This window comes from Drosophila santomea, chromosome 4, assembly GCF_016746245.2.
Source record: "Drosophila santomea strain STO CAGO 1482 chromosome 4, Prin_Dsan_1.1, whole genome shotgun sequence".
Classification (NCBI taxonomy): Eukaryota; Metazoa; Arthropoda; class Insecta; order Diptera; family Drosophilidae; genus Drosophila; species Drosophila santomea.
In genome coordinates this window covers 1,093,943-1,115,089 of record NC_053020.2, presented here as the reverse complement: position 1 = coordinate 1,115,089, position 21,147 = coordinate 1,093,943, and the positions used below count along the sequence as shown (strand labels likewise).

The 21,147-nt window shown below is 34.0% G+C and overlaps 1 protein-coding gene across 5 annotated transcripts in view; it reads left to right on the top strand.

The window, feature by feature from the left end:
• The window catches only part of LOC120454905 (plexin-A1), a 46,944-nt gene that overhangs the window by 6,295 nt on the left and 19,502 nt on the right, over positions 1–21,147 (top strand). Inside the window, exons 3-10 of one of the 5 annotated variants that reach the window (XM_044006497.1) lie at positions 1,204–2,449; positions 2,510–4,843; positions 7,121–7,316; positions 7,390–7,776; positions 7,841–7,971; positions 8,023–8,168; positions 8,226–8,434; positions 9,782–9,929. In XM_044006497.1, coding sequence (XP_043862432.1) covers positions 1,204–2,449; positions 2,510–4,843; positions 7,121–7,316; positions 7,390–7,776; positions 7,841–7,971; positions 8,023–8,168; positions 8,226–8,393 — 4,608 coding nt within the window. In that variant the 3' untranslated portion in view covers positions 8,394–8,434; positions 9,782–9,929. Of the gene's footprint in view, positions 1–1,203; positions 2,450–2,509; positions 4,844–7,120; positions 7,317–7,389; positions 7,777–7,840; positions 7,972–8,022; positions 8,169–8,225; positions 8,848–9,781; positions 9,930–21,147 lie in introns of those variants that run through there. The other 4 variants (XR_005616691.2, XM_039640585.2, XM_039640582.2 and 1 more) reach the window with 4 other exon arrangements.

Here is a 21,147-nt window from a genome sequence, read left to right as displayed (position 1 = left end):
CTATATATTTTAGATTGTCATACCGGTTATATTGGCATCTACACTGCGCAAGTTTATTTCAAAACATTCATACATCAAATTATAAATTTTAAACAAATTGCGTTTTGTGAGGGTTTAAGTGCGAGTGGAAACCTTGGAATTGTCATGCTACCTGTTACATACTTTTCAACAAACCTAGCTTATACTTTTACTGTACAAGTATAACTTGTATAACAAAAAACAAGAGAGAATGCTGTAGCCGTTACCAACTAGTGGAAGTGTGAAGGAGAAATTTCAACACTGACAGTTTTTGGCGGTTTGTGGGCGTGAGAGTGGGTGTGGCAAAAAGATTTTTGGCAAATCGAGAGAAATTTACAAGACTTAAGGTGGGCATGGTAAAAAGTTTTTTTGCAAATCTAGACTATCGATTAAAATATATCAAAACTCAATTATGGAAACGTTATTACAAAGAAAAGCAGGAACCCACCACCCACCTAGACTATTAACACAATATGTTAATAGAGTTGATGAAAACTGGCAGGAATAATAAAAAAATGAGAAATAATAAAACGTTTTTCATAAGTGTGTGCATGCAAAAACACTTTTGGAAAATGGGTATTTTCCAGTAAGAAAAAATGAAAAAATGTTTAGAATTATAGGTGTGGCAGTTTTTTGCGGTAACATTCATACTAGCCTTTATAGTTTCAGAGATCTCCACATCTCTATTGATCCTGATTAATAATATATATCCTTTTAAAGAAACGCTTCCTTTTACCTTTTACATACTCTTCAACGAATCGTTATATCTTTTTACTCTACTGCCGTATAAATACTTTAACCAAAACTTAGTACTTTTGTTTCAAAAATTGTGTTCCGCTTTATATTTATATTAATATTTATTTATATTTAATTTTATATTTCTAACGATATGTTAAAAAAAAATTTGAAATTTCTCATTCGCACTCCCATAGAGGAACTAAACTATAGTGATCTCTCTGGTTTGGAGACCTTCTTTTGGCCTAATTACATCGTAATAACCCAGAAAATATTTAAGTTTTGAACTGGCATTGCTTCTGAACTGCTGATGTTAGACACATTTTTTGTTTAAATAAGTTATTATGCTATTCGCAATCTCATTTCCCAAGAATAGTTTCTTGTTAGCCAGAAAATAAATATATCATTTGCCTTATGGATATTTTTTGGATGCTGACCAATTGATTTCAGAAACTTCAAACCATTGGAGAGGACTTCTGTGGACTAGATGTCAACTCACCTTTAGGAGGAGAAAACCCCATTACTTCAGTACCGGTGGCCATGTTTAACACAAAGTTAACTTCAGTTGCTGCTACAAGTACAAGCGGGTATACCGTTGTCTTCGCGGGGACCAGCGATGGATTCCTCAAGAAAGTTGTAATCGAGTCTTCATCTGTTGCCAACGAGTATGCTAGTTTTTCTGTGGACTTAGGGTCTGAAATTAATAGGGATATGCAGTTTGACAACCAAAACCTTTATATGTATGTCATGTCCAAAACAAAAGTATCCAAGGTTAAAGTATTTGATTGCTCTGATTACAAGACATGTGGAGATTGCTTGGGTGCTAGAGATCCATATTGTGGCTGGTGCTCTTTGGAAAACAAATGTAGCCCACGTTCCAATTGTCAGGACGACGCTAACGATCCTCTGTATTGGGTCAGCTATAAAACAGGAAAGTGCACAATAATAACAAGTGTTGTGCCACACCAGCTACAACGTACTACAGCTCGAACTTTAGAGCTCATTATAGATCATTTGCCTCAACTAAAAGAGAATTTAATTTGTGCTTTTACTACAGAGGATAAAGCCCTTTTCACTAATGCTACAAAAAAACGAAATGGGGTAAACTGTACGACACCGCGAACGGATATGCTACCACAAATTGAACAGGGAAAACATCACTTTACTGCCAAACTATCTGTGCGGACTAGAAATGGACCAGACTTAGTGTCCACGGATTTTACTTTTTTTGATTGCAGTACACACTCATCATGTACACGTTGTGTGTCCTCGGAGTTTCCATGTGATTGGTGTGTTGAAGCTCACAGATGCACACACGACACAGCTGAAAATTGTCGCAACGATATTTTAGTAACAGGCGTTAGCCGTATAGGTCCTAGTTACAGATCAGGTCCTGGATTTTGTCCAACGATCAACGCTACCGGTGATGGAAGTGAAGTACTTGTCGCCGGTGGTACAAGCAAATCTATTAAAGTAAAAGTTCATATTATTGGCCAATTTATAGTTCAAACGAGATTCGTTTGTCAATTTAATATTGAGGGACGTGTAACGAGTTTAAACGCTCAGTTGTTAGGTGACACCATTTACTGCGATAGCATGGAATTTCAGTACACTTCTAGATCGCCAAATTTGACAGCAACTTTTGCTGTTATATGGGGTGGATCCAAGCCACTTGACAATCCTCATAATATACATGGTAAGTTGTATTTAAAATACGATTTTTAAAATTTCACTTTTTAAATGTAATGTTTTATAGTTGTAATATATCGATGTCGAGAAATGGCCGACAGCTGTGGAATATGTTTGGCCCTAGCTGAAAAGTATAATTGCGGATGGTGCTCGTCTACTAATACATGCGAAGTTGAAGAACAATGTAACAAAAACAAAGAGGGGAAAACAGATTGGCTTAATCGAAGTGAAATTTGCCCAAACCCTGAGATTCATACATTCGAACCAAAAACAGGTCCCTGGGAAGGGGGAACAAATATAACTATACGAGGAATTAATTTAGGCAAAAACTATAATGATATTTATTCAGGAGTTCGAATAGCTGGTATAAATTGTATGCCATTTCCTCAATTTTATATTGACACAAAGCAAATAGTATGTACTGTGGATAGTCCTGGGGAACAGATGTATAGAAATGGCAAAATAGTCGTACAAATAGGGGACTATCGTGGTGAGTCTAAAGAGGACTACGAGTTCGTAGACCCGAAAATTTTGGATTTTAATCCAAAGTTTGGTCCAACTTCAGGTGGAACTGAAATACATATAACTGGAAAGCACTTAAATGCCGGCTCTCGCATACAGGCATCCATAAACGATCACTTACCTTGTAAAATACTGAGCACAGATTCATCTCAAGCCATATGTCGCACATCTCCTTCCCCTGGTATCATTGAAGGAAGACTAAAAATGTCTTTTGATAATGGGCCCAGAGAGTTTAATGATTACAATTTTAAATATGTTTTGGATCCTACAATTGAACACGTTAGCTCTGGACCAAGTGGGCAAATAAAAGTACCAAAGGGAATACCAGCTGGCGGTATTCGAATTTCTGTAACTGGTACCCAATTTCAAAGTATACAAACTCCCAATATTTATGTAGTGTACAATGGAGAGATGTATGTAAGCCCATGTCGGGTGCAATCAGATACGGAAATGGAATGTGCATCACCAGTTGTTGATGTGGACAGCAATATTATTGAAGCGGAAAGGCCAATTCTTCTTGAATATGGGTTCCTAATGGATAATGTTTTGCGTGTTCAAAATTTATCTAAGATTCATAACAACCATTTTGAGCTTTATCCAAATCCGGAGTACTTTATATTCGAAGAAAGAGTTAAGTACTTTAAGAGTGAATACCTAACCATTAATGGTCGAAATTTAGATCGCGCTTGCAAAGAAAGTGATGTAGAAGTAAAAATAGGAAATGGATTTTGCAATATTACATCGCTTTCAAGACAACAACTAACATGTAGGCCCCCTTCTGAAGCAACCGCAACCAAAAGCATCAATGGACCTGAAGTTATTGTTCGTATTGGAGCTTTGCTAGAGTATCGTATAGGTATACTTAGCTACGAATCGTCTAACATCATTTTGGATTGGGGAGAAAATGTAATTTTTGCTGTAATAGCCACAATTGTAATCTTACTGCTAATTTTTGTCGCTTTGCTTGTTGCATATAAAAAGAAAAGTTCGGAATCAAACAGAGTTCTTCGAAACATGCAAGAGCAGATGGACATACTGGAGTTACGCGTCGCAGCTGAATGTAAAGAGGCGTTTGCCGAACTTCAAACCGAGATGACTGATCTTACAGGCGATCTTACATCTGGAGGAATTCCATTTTTAGATTATCGGTCATATGCAATGAAGATTCTTTTTCCCAATCATGAAGACCACATTGTACTGCAATGGGAACGTCCTGAACTTCTTCGGAAAGAAAAGGGCTTGCGCATTTTTGGCCAACTTATCATGAATAAGACCTTTTTGCTACTTTTTATTCGCACCTTAGAGTCAAACCGATACTTCTCAATGCGAGAACGAGTTAATGTGGCCTCCTTAATAATGGTAACTCTGCAATCCAAACTAGAATATTGTACAGATATATTAAAAACTTTATTAGGGGACTTAATTGAAAAATGTATAGAAGGAAAGAGTCACCCAAAGCTCTTACTACGACGAACTGAAAGTGTGGCAGAAAAAATGTTAAGTGCTTGGTTTACATTCCTTCTTTACAAGTTTTTAAAGGAATGTGCTGGCGAGCCTTTATATATGCTTTTCCGAGCTGTAAAGGGACAAGTAGACAAGGGTCCTGTAGATGCTTGCACACATGAGGCAAGATACTCCCTAAGTGAGGAAAAACTTATTCGACAGTCTATTGATTTCCGACCAATGAACGTTTACGCAAGTATTATACAGCAGCCAATATTTTGTAACAACTTGGATATGTTACCTTCTCACACCGAAAACGTATCGGTTAAGGTATTGGATTGCGATACGATTGGACAAGTAAAAGAAAAATGTTTGGAAACAATTTATAGAAACATTCCATCAAGCCAAAGACCTCGCAAGGATGACTTAGATTTAGGTAAGTAAAGTTTACGCTAAAAGTATTTTATCAAAAAATCATGTAAATATGATTTGTCTACCCATTTGTCTGTCCGCCCGACTGACCGTCAAGATTTGGTAATAAGTCATAATAAGGTCATACTAATTTATGCTCATATCATATAATATTTCTAATCACTTCTTGAGCAAGCTAACAAAAATGGTTCAACACTAAATTGTATACAAAATAACCTTGTAAGCCGTGAATGCATTTTCTGAAAGCGTTGATCTAGATCTGAGCATTGTAATATAGAAAATAATTTTATAAAACTTTCTTATAATTTTTTCTTTGTAATAGTTTTCAAAATTACGATGATCCGTGCTTTAAAAAAATTAATCTAGCTTTAAAGTAATGCCCTTGGCAATATATTTTTTACCCATATAATTTTTTCTTACCGTTTAAAGCAAAGCAAAGATTTAAAATTATGCAATTGAATACTAATACTTTTATAAAAAAGCTTCCCTTACGAGGTTCCAACCTATGGTGTTTAAATAAAATTAAAATTCAATGTTTAATCATTTCCCAAAAGAGTTGCAAAAATTTACGCGGCGTCACTTTAAAATGTTTAGATTTTTTACTTAAAGTTCATTTTTTTTATATCAATTTCTACCGATATTTATCCAAACGGTTTTAACTGCTAATGTATGTATGTATCGGTTGTATTCGGGTTTGCGAAGTTAGCTACTAACCTTGTTGTGTAAGATGTCTCGAGTTTCATAAAATCTAAAAAGGCTTAGAAACTATAAATCAACTTTAGGTTTTATTATACCCGTTACTCGTAGAGTAAAAGGGTATACTAGATTCGTTGAAAAGTATGTAACAGGCAGAAGGAAGCGTTTCCGACCATATAAAGTATATATATTCTTGATCAGGATCAATAGTCGAGTCGATCTGGCCATGTCCGTCTGTCCGTCCGTCTGTCTGTCCGTCTGTCCGTCTGTCTGTCTGTCCGTCCGTATGAACGCTGAGATCTCAGGAACTACAAAAGCTAGAAAGTTTAGATTGGGCATACAGACTCCAGAGACATAGACGCAGCGCAAGTTTGTCGATTCATGTTGCCACGCCCACTCTAACGCCCACAAACCGCCCAATACTGCCACGCCCACACTTTTGAAAAATGTTTTGATATTTTTTCATTTTTGTATTGGTCTTGTAAATTTCTATCAATTTGCCAAAAACCGTTTTGCCACGCCCACTCTAACGCCCACAAACCGCCCAAAGCTGCCACGCCCACACTTTTGAAAAATGTTTAGATATTTTTTCATTTTTGTATTAGTCGTCTAAATTTCTATCGATTTGCCAAAAAACTTTTTGCCACGCCCACTCTAACGCCCACAAACCTGCACTTCTACTAGCTGAGTAACGGGTATCAGATAGTCGGGGAACTCGACTATAGCGTTCTCTCTTGTTTTTATATATAAAAGTCTTTTTAGACACATTACGTATTTGAAGGTCAGGTCTCTCAACTTTTTATACCCGTTACTCGTAGAGTAAAAGGGTATAATAGATTCGTTGAAAAGTATGTAACAGGCAGAAGGAAGCGTTTTCGACCATATAAAGTATATATATTCTTGATCAGGATCAATAGCCGAGTCGATCTGGCCATGTCCGTCTGTCCGTCCGTCTGTCTGTCCGTCTGTCCGTCTGTCCGTCTGTCTGTCTGTCCGTCCGTATGAACGCTGAGATCTCAAGAACTAGAAAGTTGAGATTAAGCATACAGACTTCAGAGACATAGAAGCAGCGCAAGTTTGTCGATTCATGTTGCCACGCCCACACTAACGCCCACAAACCGCCCAAAACTGCCACGCCCACACTTTTGAAAAATGTTTTGATATTTTTTCATTTTTGTATTAGTCTTCTAAATTTCTATCGAATTGCCAAAAAACTTTCTGCCACGCCCACTATAATGCCCACAAACCGCCCAAAGCTGCTACGCCCACACTTTTGAAAAATGTTTTGATATTTTTTCATTTTTGTATTAATCTTGTAAATTTCTACCGATTTGCCAAAAAAACTTTCTGCCACGCCCACTATAACGCCTACAAACCGCCAAAAACTGTATTTAAGAATCTCCTTCTCCCTTCCACTAGCTGAGTAACGGGTATCAGATAGTCGGGGAACTCGACTATAGCGTTCTCTCTTGTTTTTTATAGGGTAGATCGTTAAATTACAAACCTCCTAAGTCCCCGGACACGGGATATTGTTTTTGTATTCATAAGGGTTTTTAGTTGACTTTTCATAATATTTCTGTTTTAGAGTGGAGAACAGGAGCTACTGGTCGAGTAATTCTGTACGATGAGGACGTAACATCAAAAACAGAGACCGAATGGAAAAAACTCAACACTTTGCAGCATTATAATGTTCCAGATGGAGCTGGACTGAGCTTAGTACCAAAGCAAAGTTCGATTTATAACTTTAGCATTTTGTCGGACAAAAATGAAAAATCGCACAAGTAAGAAAGTTTTCATAGGAATCAATATACATAATTTTAATATAAAATTAAAATATTTTATTGTCAATCTTAGGTATGAAACTCTTAATATATCGAAATACACCTCCTCCTCTCCGACATTTAGCCGCGCCGGAAGTCCTCTTAACAATGATATGCATGAAAATGGTCTGAGATACTGGCATCTAGTGAAACACCATGATAGTGATATGCAAAAAGAAGGGGAACGGGTTAACAAATTGGTGTCAGAGATTTACTTAACCAGGCTATTGGCTACTAAAGGAACACTTCAGAAATTTGTAGATGATCTCTTTGAAACAATATTTAGCACCGCTCACCGTGGATCGGCACTGCCATTAGCTATAAAGTACATGTTTGATTTTCTTGACGATCAAGCTCAGTTGCATGGAATAACTGATCCAGAAGTCGTGCACACTTGGAAAAGTAACAGCTTACCATTGCGGTTAGTATTTATAGTAGATAAATAGGTAGATTTTATATTAAGAAGCATATTATTGTATTTGTAGGTTTTGGGTAAACTTAATTAAAAATCCTAATTTCGTTTTTGACATCCATAAGTCAAACATAGTGGATTCCTGCCTGTCAGTAGTAGCTCAAACTTTTATGGACTCTTGTTCAACTTCTGATCATCGATTGGGTAAGGATTATACTCTTCGGTTTAATAAAATAATACCCACCGTTTTTTTAGGTAAAGACTCCCCAAGTTCGAAACTTCTCTATGCAAAAGATATACCAGAGTATCGAAAATGGGTAGATCGCTATTATAGAGACATTCGGGATATGTCCCCCATTTCAGATCAGGACATGAACGCCATGCTTGCAGAAGAGTCAAGGGTTAGTTTAAACAACATGAGATAAACGACCGTGTATGAAATCAAGTTTTTTTTTCAGCTGCACACAACAGAATTTAATACAAATTGTGCTTTACATGAGCTATACACATATGCTGTGAAGTACAATGAACAGCTAACCGTTACACTAGAAGAAGATGAATTTTCGCAAAAGCAGCGATTGGCCTTTAAATTGGAGCAAGTTCACAACATAATGTCGGCAGAATAAAAACTGCGCTATCCTACCAAGATGACAACAAAATACAAAATGTGAGCTTATTTTCAAGCTTCTAGTTCTTAGAGTCACTATTTATTAAGCAGGACTGTCTTCATATACAACACAAGTAATTTATTTATTTATTCTGAATGTCATCATACGGTAAATTCGTGTTTGCATTCCCTTTTTATATATAATTATACACATATCTTATTAAAGTAACTACATACTTTTTAATATATATATTCAGTATATCTTCAAAATTAAATAAGGGTATTAATAATTCTTAAATTAACGAAATCAAAACGACAAAAATTAATTTTTTTAAGAAAAAAAATTGTATTGAATATCAGTTTTGATCATTTATCGTGGTTAAAACAAAAATAACCTTAAAAAACGATACACATGATATAAAATTTACAGGGCAACACTTTAATAAATATAAAACATTCATTTGCGCAAAATATTTTATTTTCAGTTTTAAGAATTTATGTATAGTTGCGACCCCGAAATGCTGTCTGTTTTGACATTATCTTTCAATTTAAATATTGATTTTCTTACCCGTTAGTCGTAGAGAGCTGTTCATCTGTTACAACTATTAGGCTTTACAATGCGTATTTCCTATTTATACCCGTTACTCGTAGAGTAAAAGGGTATACTAGATTCGTTGAAAAGTATGTAACAGGACCAATAGCCGAGTCGATATGACCATGTCCGTCTGTCCGTCTGTCTGTCCGTCCGTATGAACGCTGTGATCTCAGGAACTACAAAAGCTAAAAAGTTGAGATTAAGCATACAGACTTCAGAGACATAGACGCAGCGCAAGTTTGTCGATTCATGTTGCCACGCCCACTCTAACGCCCACAAACCGCCCAAAACTGCCACGCCCACACTTGAAAAATGTTTTGATATTTTTTCATTTTTGTATAAGTCTTGTAATTTTCTATCGATTTACCAAAAAACTTTTTGCCACGTCCACTCTAACGCCCACAAACCGCCCAAAGCTGTTACGCCAACACTTTTGAAAAATGTTTTGTTATTTTTTTATTTTCGTATTAGTCTTGTAAATTTCTATTGATTTGCCAAAAAACTTTCTGCCACGCCCTTTATAACGCCTACAAACCGCCAAAAACTGTGTTTAAGACTCTCCTTCTCCCTTCCCCTCACTTGTTTTTTTTTGTACGAATGGCAAGAAAATAAAATTGTCTTAGCTGAGTCTTCACCGTTGTCGCTTCGATTAACTCTAGAGCGCAATCACCCATTATCATTTTTTTGTTTCATTTAGAATTATTCGAAAAAGTCAAAAGTAGAGCGAACATCATTATAATTCTTTATAATTGCGAAGGTTTCCTGAACAATGCAAATTTTTGAACAATTTCTAATATATTCTTTTTTTTCAGATGCAATTTATGAAAATCATTTGTAAATGTCGTATTTGCTCATTAATTGCTTAATAGTATGTTACTGTATGTATGTATGTATGTATTTAATATAAGTAAACTCATGTAAGATCTAATATGGAAGACAAGTAATCCAACTAAAAAATCGACTGACTTTTATTTAAACTAAAAATTAAGTAATTGGCTTATATTTATATCGTTTCTTACTCATATCGAAGATAAAAAATATTGCCGTGTTCTTTTCTTATCTGAAGCTGATGATACTAAATTTATGTCAAAGCGTAAATTATGTCAAAAAAATATTATATGTTTGTTTACACAAAATCGGTCATCTTTTAAATAAGATCAAAATATACGGAAAAATAACTAGAAGTAAACCCAAAAGTAGTAAGTTTCTGGAACATCGGGTTTGTTAAATGCTTCCAACTATTTATGCGTTGTGATATTTATACAAAATAATAACACTGATTTATGTCTTTTTGTTTTTATAGTTTAATTATTCCTGGTATGAATGCCTCCAAACTAAAATTAAGGATTTTTAAATGGAAGAATTTTTGGGGGTGGCATGTGTTTTTCGGTTTAAAGGGTTCGTCTACTTTCGCGCTCAAATTTCGGGCCTCCTATTCAAGGATGGATTGCAAAAAAACTGTACACGATATTTGAACAAATTTTTTATTTTATTAATTAATGCCTAAACTCAAAGAAAATAAAAAAACCGGATAAAATTGTGAAATTTGCCACTTGCGCGTCGCTGAACGCACCACTGCCGGTGTGACGAGGTCAAAAACGGTCGTAATGATATTTCAGCTTTAGAAACTTGAAACAAAAAAAAGTTTTTTTTTTACTTAATTTTAAGGACGTTGACTATGGCATGACACAAGCTTTTTTCAAAATTGGAAAATTTTACAAAATTGCAGCGATTTGAAAAAAATTCACTTTTTGACCATGTTTTCCAATCTAAAAAAGACTAAAAAATCTAAAAATAAAGTTTTTCAAAAAAAGCTTGTGTCATCCCATAGCCATATGTTTTGAGAATAAGTGACACTTTACAGATTTAGGATATCTTCTATAGCTTCCAAAAATCTTGACGATCGTTTTGAAAAACACTACTTTTGGGAAAACGCGTTTAAAGATTAATGATACGCGATGTAAATAGGCAAATAGGCAAATTACGGGGCCATGTTTGAGGCACGAAACCAGTATGCTTTCGATCAAATCCTTCACAGGGCATGTTTTTAATTATGTCTACATTAGATTTATGCAAAAAAAAGGGGGAAAAAATGCTTTGAAAATCATCAGTGTTGGTTTTTTATTCTTTTTGCAAGTTATAATGTGACTAGGGCATTAAAAACTTTTTTTTTAATGTACACACAAAGGAGCGTGGTTTTGATTGTTTTGCACCACTTACAAAAACAAGTGTATTGCGGTGAAGGGTATTGGCTCATAGGGTTATTCGAATAAACATTGTTTAGTAGGGACTGCTAGCATTCTCCTGACAATCACAATGCCCTTTTTCGATTATTAATTAATTTATTTGGCACTACAAAGTGAAAAAATGGATTTTGAGACAGAACACATTTATTTTATTTATTTATAACAACTTTAAAGAATATGCAAATTGAAAAAAAACATTTCGTTAAAGTCTGTTAAATTAGGTCTAGTAAATACGTCAGGAATTTCCAGGACAATTGCTTTTGTTCATTAACTTTACACTTATCATTATGGAAGGCTATTACATCTTTTATAAATGAGCTCCGTGCACTCATGTTCTCTGCTGTGGTTTCCATTTTGTTGCGTGCACTTCAATTAAGTTACGATTTTTTTAAATGGTCACAACAAGTTGTTTGTACTCAAAAACATCGTCAGGTTTCGATAGAAAGACTTTTCTTTAAAACATTTTTGCATTAGAAAAGTAAAATATAATTAAAACGGATTTGAAATACTCTTACCATTGATATCAATATCTATATGAAGTGAGTTTAAATCTGGCCCCATTATATTTAAATTCTGTGAGGATTGCCCCCGAAGAAATATAAAGGATACAATTTGTAATAAGTCGAAATGAAAAATTCTATTTCTAGAATAAAAATAGTATGAAATTAATATCGAATTACATTTTTACAGATGTAGTTTTTGTCCGGTAAATGACACGAAACGCTATTAATTACGTAACAATTAAGTATTGAAAACTAATTTTGTGCTCAACGGCAGTTTGGAAGTAAATTATATAAAATAATGCCATCACGTAACCACCACGTAACTGTAAACGTATCCAAATATTATTCAAACATTTTACGGTAATCCCTATAAAATAAAATATTCAACTTAAATTACCGTTAACATATAAATGATTCAAATTGATTAACTTTATTTAAGTAGAATTTTTTGTTTGTTATCAAAAATTTGGATAAATGTGCATTATTATTTTATGCTGTAATATTAAGTTTGATCTATTATTTAATGACTTATGTTACAAAAAAAGGTTTAATAATTTTACTTGTGCTTAAAATAATAAAAATAGCATCAAAATTTTGATGGCATTTCAACATAATGTTCAACCGGGTTTTAATAATTTATAAAAATCGATTAAAAGTTAAAAATTTAATTTTTTTCAGCATTTTATCTGGTCAATTTATTGGTACTACGCAAACTTACTTATAATAATAAGAAAATATAATTGTAGTACGTAATGTTTTAGAATATATTTTTCATGTATCTGTGTATGTATGTAAAAATGAATAATTGATAGTTAATGGATTGTAAATATTTATCGAATTGCGCAGATCGAATAATTACCGATGATTCGGAGCTATAATGAAAAAACATTAATTTGTACCAAAATAAATTACTACCAACTGCAAATTCCAAACACAAATATTCTGATATGCACAAAACAAATTTCCCACCAAAATGATATCCCAATTAAGTAAAAAAACTGAACTTCGAAAAGGATTACATGCCCTTGCAAATATAGAAGAGTCCGAAATTTGTAATAATAATAGTGACGAATATTCTTTAAATAGAATCATAACCTAAGATCTTTTTTATTGCAGCGTAACATAGAGGAATAATTCGGGGTCTCACAAGATTTTACAAAAATTGGTTTAATTATTTGTTTGTATTTTATAAACAACTGTGCGTATAATAAATATTTTACTTTCATTTTCCGTTTAATTTGTCATATTTAAAATGGAAAATAAGTGGCTTAAAAGTTACATAAACCTTACATAAATTCCAACCGATACTGAGATTTATATAAGTTTTTTATACTCGTTACTACTTTTGTGTTGAATAAACGTATAAATATTCAAATAAATAAATTTTTGAATAAATCAAAATATTTGTACATTATAGTTTTTTGAATTAAACATTAAAAAAAAAGTTAAAATAAGCACCTTTAAAAAATATATGGAGAGCAATCATGATAACTAGCAATTATTCGTGGTTGGCTGTACACAACGGTTTAAAATCCTAAATTTGATGTCTGTTTTAGTTTAAATAGAACTGATTGGCTTTTGCAGAAGCTAAATATTTCTACACCCGTTATATATAGAGTAAAACTGTAGACTAGATTTGTTAAATGGTGACAGCTACGCAGCACAAGTTTGTTTCAGAAAATTGTCTAACTTACGTCCCAACATATTTTTAGGACCTTTTTTTTATTTCATTGTTCGTTATTTATTCAGCCATGTTTTACCGATATAGCGAAAACATTATCACCTAGCCCACTTAAGTCCACAAGCCATGCAAAACGGTTATGCTCACATTTTAAAAAGGTCTTGATTTAGTTATTCGTCTTTCCAATTTATATTTTTTGATATGTTATTTATGTTCGGTACTCTCAGGATGAAAAATGATCTTGTTAGGTATACAATTGATCTGCACATTTTTGCAAGGGTTTAAATAAGAATATACAATAAATATATAAAGAAATTCGAGTCTACTATAATGTGTATGTATATCCAACAAGTATAATAAGATTGTCAGACTAATTATGGAAACGAAACGTTAACCAGTCTTACAACACGTATAATCTAAGTAACATTTATAATTAAAATTATGGTATTTTAATCTGTGTGTGTATACGTGTCTGTAATATATTTGAACAAATATACAACTGTAAACTGTGTTAATCTGTCTTTTAAGAACTCAGGCCCATTTCTTGCTTACAAACGTAAAACATTTATTTAAATAACTATACAAAGTGTTGGCTAATAAGCCTTTTTATTAGCTATTTTTAAAAACACATTGACCATTTATACAAATAGACCCTTTATTGCAGAGCGAACAGTAGAGTGCTAAAATAAAGTGAAAGCTGGAGTACAAGAATAAGAGAGAGAGAGAGCTGGGCTTAAAGCAAAAACTAGAGAGAACGCTATAGTCGAGTTCCCCGACTATCTGATACCCGTTACTCAGCTAGTGGAAGTGCGAAGGAGAGCCTTCAACACTGACAGTTTCTGGCGGTTTGTGGGCGTTAGAGTGGGCGTGGCAAAAAGTTTTTTGGCAAAACGATAGAAATTTACAAGACCAATACAAAAATGAAAAAATATCAAAACATTTTTCAAAAGTGGCAGATTTGGGCGGTTTGTGGGCGTTAGTGTGGGCGTGGCAACATGAATGGACAAACTTGTGCTGCGTCTATGTCTCTGGGGTCTGTATGCTTAGTCTCAACTTTCTAGCTTTTGTAGTTCCTGAGATCTCGACGTTCATACGGACGGACATGACCAGATCGACTCGGCTATTGATCCTGATCAGGAATAAATATACTTTATATGGTCGGAAACGCTTTCTTCTCCCTGTTACATACTTTTCAACGAGTCTAGTAATATTGCACGTCTACTCCACGATTTGGACGCTTTATGAACTTTTGACTTACAAAGCTGATCGAATGCCAGTGACCAAAATCAAAAGAAGCAAAAAGTCGGGTGTCCCGACTTATGCTGCTGTAACTGCCAACGGCTAGCCACAGTGTCGACTTACCTCTACAGTTGAAAGCAACTGCAAGGAAGTAAGTTTATCAACGAAAAAAGGCAACTGAAGCTAATTATACCCGTTACTCGTAGAGTAAAAGGGTATACTAGATTCGTTGAAAAGTATGTAACAGGCAGAAGGAAGCGTTTCCGACCATATAAAGTATATATATTCTTAATCTGGATCAATAGTCGAGTCGATCGGGCCATGTCCGTCTGTCCGTCCGTCTGTCCGTCCGTATGAACGCTGAGATCTCAAGAACTAGAAAGTTGAGATTAAGCATACAGACTTCAGAGACATAGAAGCAGCGCAAGTTTGTCGATTCATGTTGCCACGCCCACACTAACGCCCACAAACCGCCCAAAACTGCCACGCCCACACTTTTGAAAAATGTTTTGATATTTTTTCATTTTTATATTAGTCTTGTAAATTTCTATCAATTTGCCAAAAAACTTTTTGCCACGCCCACTCTAACGTCCACAAACAGCCAAAAACTGTCAGTGTTGAAGACTCTCCTTCGCACTTCCACTAGCTGAGTAACGGGTATCAGATAGTCGGGGAACTCGGCTATAGCGTTCTCTCTTGTTTTTGATTTTCCTTTGTTTTGGGGTATGCTTTGAGAGCGGAATTTGCGACAATGAAACTTACGGCAGTTTTTTAACGCTGCACATTGGGCCAGTGAGTCGATTTTTCGACGAAAATTAAAGTTTTAAAGCTAGGTTGAAATTTCGTACATATGATAGTGTCGATGCATATAAAAACATATCCAAGTTTCAGACCGATCTGACCACGCCTTCCCTAGCCGCCCATATAAGATATGTTTCCTCTTATTCTTAATTGTAGGGTAGTTAATAATGCTAGCACTCGTTAAATTCAGCAAATGTTTTTAATTAATTTTTTTAACACATAACCTTAATATTAATAACTAAAAAATAATGCATTCAAAATGACTATAAGTAAGTATTTTACATTAAAAAATGTTCATAAAAGTCGTGTTCTGCATCAAGATCTATTGAAAATGGATTTTCAGAGTCAGAATCTGAATCACTATTGTTAGCAATTTCGGACTAAGGACACTTGAGGCCCGGGGAGGGTTTAAGTCGGGGGCCCCCTCAGCTTTTCATAAATTCGTCATAAAATGATTATTGGATTATTAATTAATGAAATACTTTGACAAGAAATAAATTTATTCAGAATATTAAATTGCAATTCGACACGAGCGTTTTACATTCAAACAAATTGAAATTTATGCTTTCTGGCTTTAAGTGAAGCGAATTTGTTAAATACTTCGTCGAAATCTATTGTCGACGCGATGTTTCTCTCGATCGACAAGATGGCAAGACGGTTTAATCTTTGTTCACCTCAAGTAATTTTTAATGAGTTTCAATTTCGAAAAACTTTTTTCACATGAAGCTACTGACACACATATAGTTAAAAAGTACTTCAAAATGAGGCAAAGATTTGGCAAAGATTCATTGAAGTCCCACGTGACGATGACCTGAAGCGTTTCCTTTGTCGTCCATGAACTGGCTGTTTCGATCGTTGTATTCGTCACTCGAATATTTCTCCGCAATCTTTTCACTTTCTGACAAATCTCTTCTTCATCAAAATCATCATACACAAGATTTAGTTCTTTTACAGCAGATGAAATATCTGACTCCGACGCAGTCATGAGAAAATAAGACTGGATCACTTGGAATGTATCAGAAATTTTCTGTGTTGCGCTTAACCTCTCTTGAAGTTCCTGAACGAAACGATCCAAACACTCGTACATTGATCTTCGATTTTCCTCTAGGACGGTCAAGTGGGATTCTGTGTCTAGCTCACCTGGTAAAAGTTTTCTCTTTCTGCGTCTTTGTCGATTTTCAATCTCAACGTCAAGTTTTCGACTCTTTTCAGTGCCAAAGGTGATAGCTTTACTGACAATTTCATCTCTTTCTTCAACCAAAAAAAGCAGTAAAGATTTCATTTTCTTCAGAGTCATGTCAAGTGTTATCCCTTTCTTTTGTAAATATATATTCAGTTAGAATTATGAACCAAAATTCCAAGAAACACAAAAATGTGAAGTTGCAGATTGGGGGCAGTAACGTGCCTGCAGCAGATTTACTATTTAAATTTTTAAATAGTCAGATTCAAAAAGATAATTTAATATGAAATGCTAAATATAAATAAAGGAAATAAACGTGAAATTCCAAAGCCTCAAGGTTAGTCGTCTCTGCTGCGCTGTTATTGTTATCATCTGCACAATATTATGAACCGCATATAGTTTGAAATCAACTTTATAAATCTCTTCAATACATATAAAATTTTTTTCTTTGCTGAATTTTTTCATGAATTTGTTGATTTTGTTGAAAAACATTTTTTTTTTCATCAATTAATTTTGGGCCCTTTGCGGGGCCCCCTTCAAATCTTATATTAAACAAATTTTTATTTCATTTTTTCAAATAATTAGGGGTCCCTGGCGGGGCCGCCTTGATCGCGGGGCCCGGGGCGTACCGCCCCATGCCATGTTGTTCTGCCATGTTGTTCTGCCGTGTACTCTTTCGAGCATGTAACCTCCTGTCACTCTTATAGTATTTGTTGCGATCCTCTGAGGCGTTTTCGCCAAGAACAGAAGGATTGATGCTTCTATTATTTGGTAGTCGTGCATTAACACTTTTTGGACCGTTGCCGGCATTAAAAACCTTGGATACAAGGACATATATGGACATATTGTGTTGGATCAATTGGTAGGTCCCAAGGAATAGTAATTAAAATATTGCTAAAATATGCAATGAGGAATTCATCAAGACCTAAAATTTCAGCTAGTAGCTTAGATGGGCGTCCAACTTGTCTTGACGTAGACGGCTTTGGATTTGAAGACAACAATGAACTTACTGTTATAACCATGTAGGACGAAAGCCATTTGGTATGCTTTGTCTTAAATCTGGCCATATTTCTATTAAAATTTGCCAAATTCTTTTGTATATAAAGGTGAAAGTTTCTAACTTTGGTGTTAATTTCATCCTTTTTCTCCGTGCTTAAGTCGAATTCTTTCAGTTCATCATAAATCCAACTCGAAACGGAAGATGCGCTACGATTATTTTGTATGTAGATATCAAGCAGTTGCCCATAGGCGAACTCAACCACAGCTGTAATATTAAGGATTATACACATCGGAGCAAAAAGGAAGCAAAAAAGATTTTTAAAATTAGTTTATATACACTTTGCACTATAATGACACATAATTACTTTTTGGCACAAATTGGCACAAAATTAGTTATACTCCACAAAAGACGGGTTAGCAGATTAGCTTTTTCTACTTTGGGACAACACGAATAAAAGCACACAAAAAACACATTAACAAACATGAAGAAAATTTTTTTAATACAAATATTCTACATGCCTTGGTCATTCATTTCCATAATTTTTGTGAAAGTTGGTTAAACCACAAAAACTTTGGCACGCTCGCAAGTCAACAAAATTTGTCCTGCGCTTTTTAGTTTCGCACGCATGCAATCAAACAGCTGACTTGGAAGGGTTGCCAAAATTTCAGGAATGCATCAAAACAATTAAAATCTTTTGATTCATTTTAGTCGAAGTATATACTATTCAAATTTTATTATTAAAACAGGTTTACTTTCTATGAAAAATTTGAATTTTTGTCGAAAAATCGGCTCGCTGGCCCAATGTGCGCTGGTGAAAGTATGTCATGTAAATTCCAAATTTCCTTTTCCAAAGTTTTGTATTTTTGAATATTTTGTATTATTTAGTCAGGAAATTTTAAAAAACAATGAATATTTTTAGTTTTCTGTGGTCTGTGGTTAAGTAAATTAGGACGAAGGCGAGAGCGCAATTAAGTTCTCTTTCGAATTAAATAAATATATGATATTTATATCATAAATATATGTTATATTTATATCATGCTTCCAGATTATACCGACTACAATGCAGAATTATATGGTTTTTAAAATTATTTTAAACACAAGCTTTCCAAGGGCCTGTTCACTAAAAACAAAAGAGAATTTAATATTCGAGTTCAAACGAGAAAGTTAAACATTTTTCTGGCATATCGATAAAAGATAATATAATGGAAAAATAAGAAATAAGTAGGAGCGTGACAGTTTTGGGAGGTTTGTAGGCGTTCAAAGGGGCGTGGGAAAGGTTTTTTTTGGCAAGTCGATAAATATTTAAAATGCTAACAAAAAAATAAAAAATATCAAAACATTTTCCAAAAGTGTGGGCGTGACAGTTTGTGGGCTTTACATTGGGCGTAACAATATGAATAAACTAACTTGCGGTGCAAGGTAATACAGATACAAATGGTGTTGTGTTCTTTTTTTAAATATCTGGTACTGGCACTGCTTGTATAGTTACCATAATTGCTGTGGACTTCATAAATCTAATCAGCCTCAAAAACCGGGCTTCGCACAAATTCCTAATATGTTTCAGGCTGCTTCAATTAGCCGCAAAAATGCAGCAAGCATTCGGTAGTGCCATATTATTAAGTCAAATTAAAATTATTTTTCAATCAAGTAGTTGTGTGAGGTTGTCCGGTAACCATTTAGCTAATATCAATGGTTTGTGAAACCGCTTTGAAAATGTTCTATTTAGTGGAGCACCGTGAAGTTGCATTGGCTGAATTTAAAACCAAATGTGTTTACGGAGCACTCCTTATAAATTGGTCATTGGTTCGGTTTAGTGTTCGAGCCGTAACAATCCGGCTCGTCGACAAAGTGGAACGAGGTTCCAGTGTGAAACAGGGACAATTTTAATAATAATATAAGTTTTAAGGGTGGTTGGCCGGTAGGGGGCTTTGGATTTAATACACTTTTATCCACTTAACGGTTTTAATTCTTTATTTCGTTTATGGATATTATTTGCTAATATTATAAATACCTTCGGCAAAGTCGATCATAGCATTAGTGGAAATACTTCATTTTAATTAAAATGTATCTAAATGTATATCTAATCCAGTAATTTAATTGTACTGTCAAACGAGCTAAAACGTGTTACGATAGGACAATTGGCTGCAAATTTTAAAATTATTGATCAAATATTTATAATGTTTAGTGCCGGCATTGCATTAACAACATATTAGGGTAAACACAGTGCCTTAAATATTTAGTGCTTTTTAAAATCTGGCTTAAAGTGGTTGTTATTAAACAATTAAATATCTATCGCCAGTCGAGTCGCTTAACTTCTCAAATTCCTAATTTTGTAACTGGTTGTTTGTCAATGTCCATAAACACGAACTGTTCAAAATCGAAATATTTTTTAAAAAGCTGTCCGCCATTTTGTAAATGTGAACGCCGATAGGTTGAACTATGAAAGTTTAGTGCCTAGTCCCATTCCTTGCTCGTTGTTTTTGAATCGGGGCATTCGTAAAAAAGTTCTAGCTAAAAGTCCTAATGGTCCCAATTTGTATTAATATACGTTGCACTCTCTTTGAAATTCGCCATGATAAATGTATGAGTTAAAAAAAGATTTTCACGTTTATGTACGATTTTATTAAGTCCCTCTTATGAACAACAGATTCTGAATATTCTGTATATTCTGAAATATTACAATTATTTATTTTATTTATAAATTTGAACCATACATTATATATATACGACTTTTTATTATTAATTATATAAACCTGAAGGCTTGTTGGGGAGGTGCTTATCTGGATGAGATGTTGGCTCAGTTCCTTCATTGGAGTCAAGTTCGTTGCAATTCATTTCAATCTTACGTTGTTATATGTTTTTAATTAATAACTAGGGTTTTATTTTACGAACTGTGTACGGTGGAATAATAACCTATAAATTAAATTTAAAATAATCATGTACACAACATTTATTAATAAATTAAATATTATTTTTAAATATAGAGTTTTTAAACTATAGACCAGTAAACGCATAGTAATATTTTTTTATTAACCTAAAATGTAGTCTATATAAGGAGGTTTACTGTTTTTTTAAGCAAACGAATCAACTATTTTTTAATTTATTGCATGACGATCATATTAGAAACACCTTATAGTACTCATGTATGTACATCTTATAATAGATATGTACAATGTAGATAAATCTTTTATGTTCTCGTATTTGTCAAATTGTTTATAAGGCGACAAAGAAAGTTTCTTCCTTCTAAACTATACAATAAAACCTTAAATTATCATCATCCTGTATATTTCATTCAACTTAAAAAAATATGTACATATGTAACATGTAATAATGTGCAATGGCGAAAAGGGAGTAAAAATCATTTTTATACCCGTTACTCGTAAAGTAATTGAGTATGGGAGATTTGATTAAAATTACGTTAAGGTAAAAGACAAATATTAAGTCTTTGAGCACTCACAATGATAAAGTGTGTTTATCGCCTTAATGTTAACAGATTTCGTTAGTGTATATGTAATTTTGCTTTTCTTC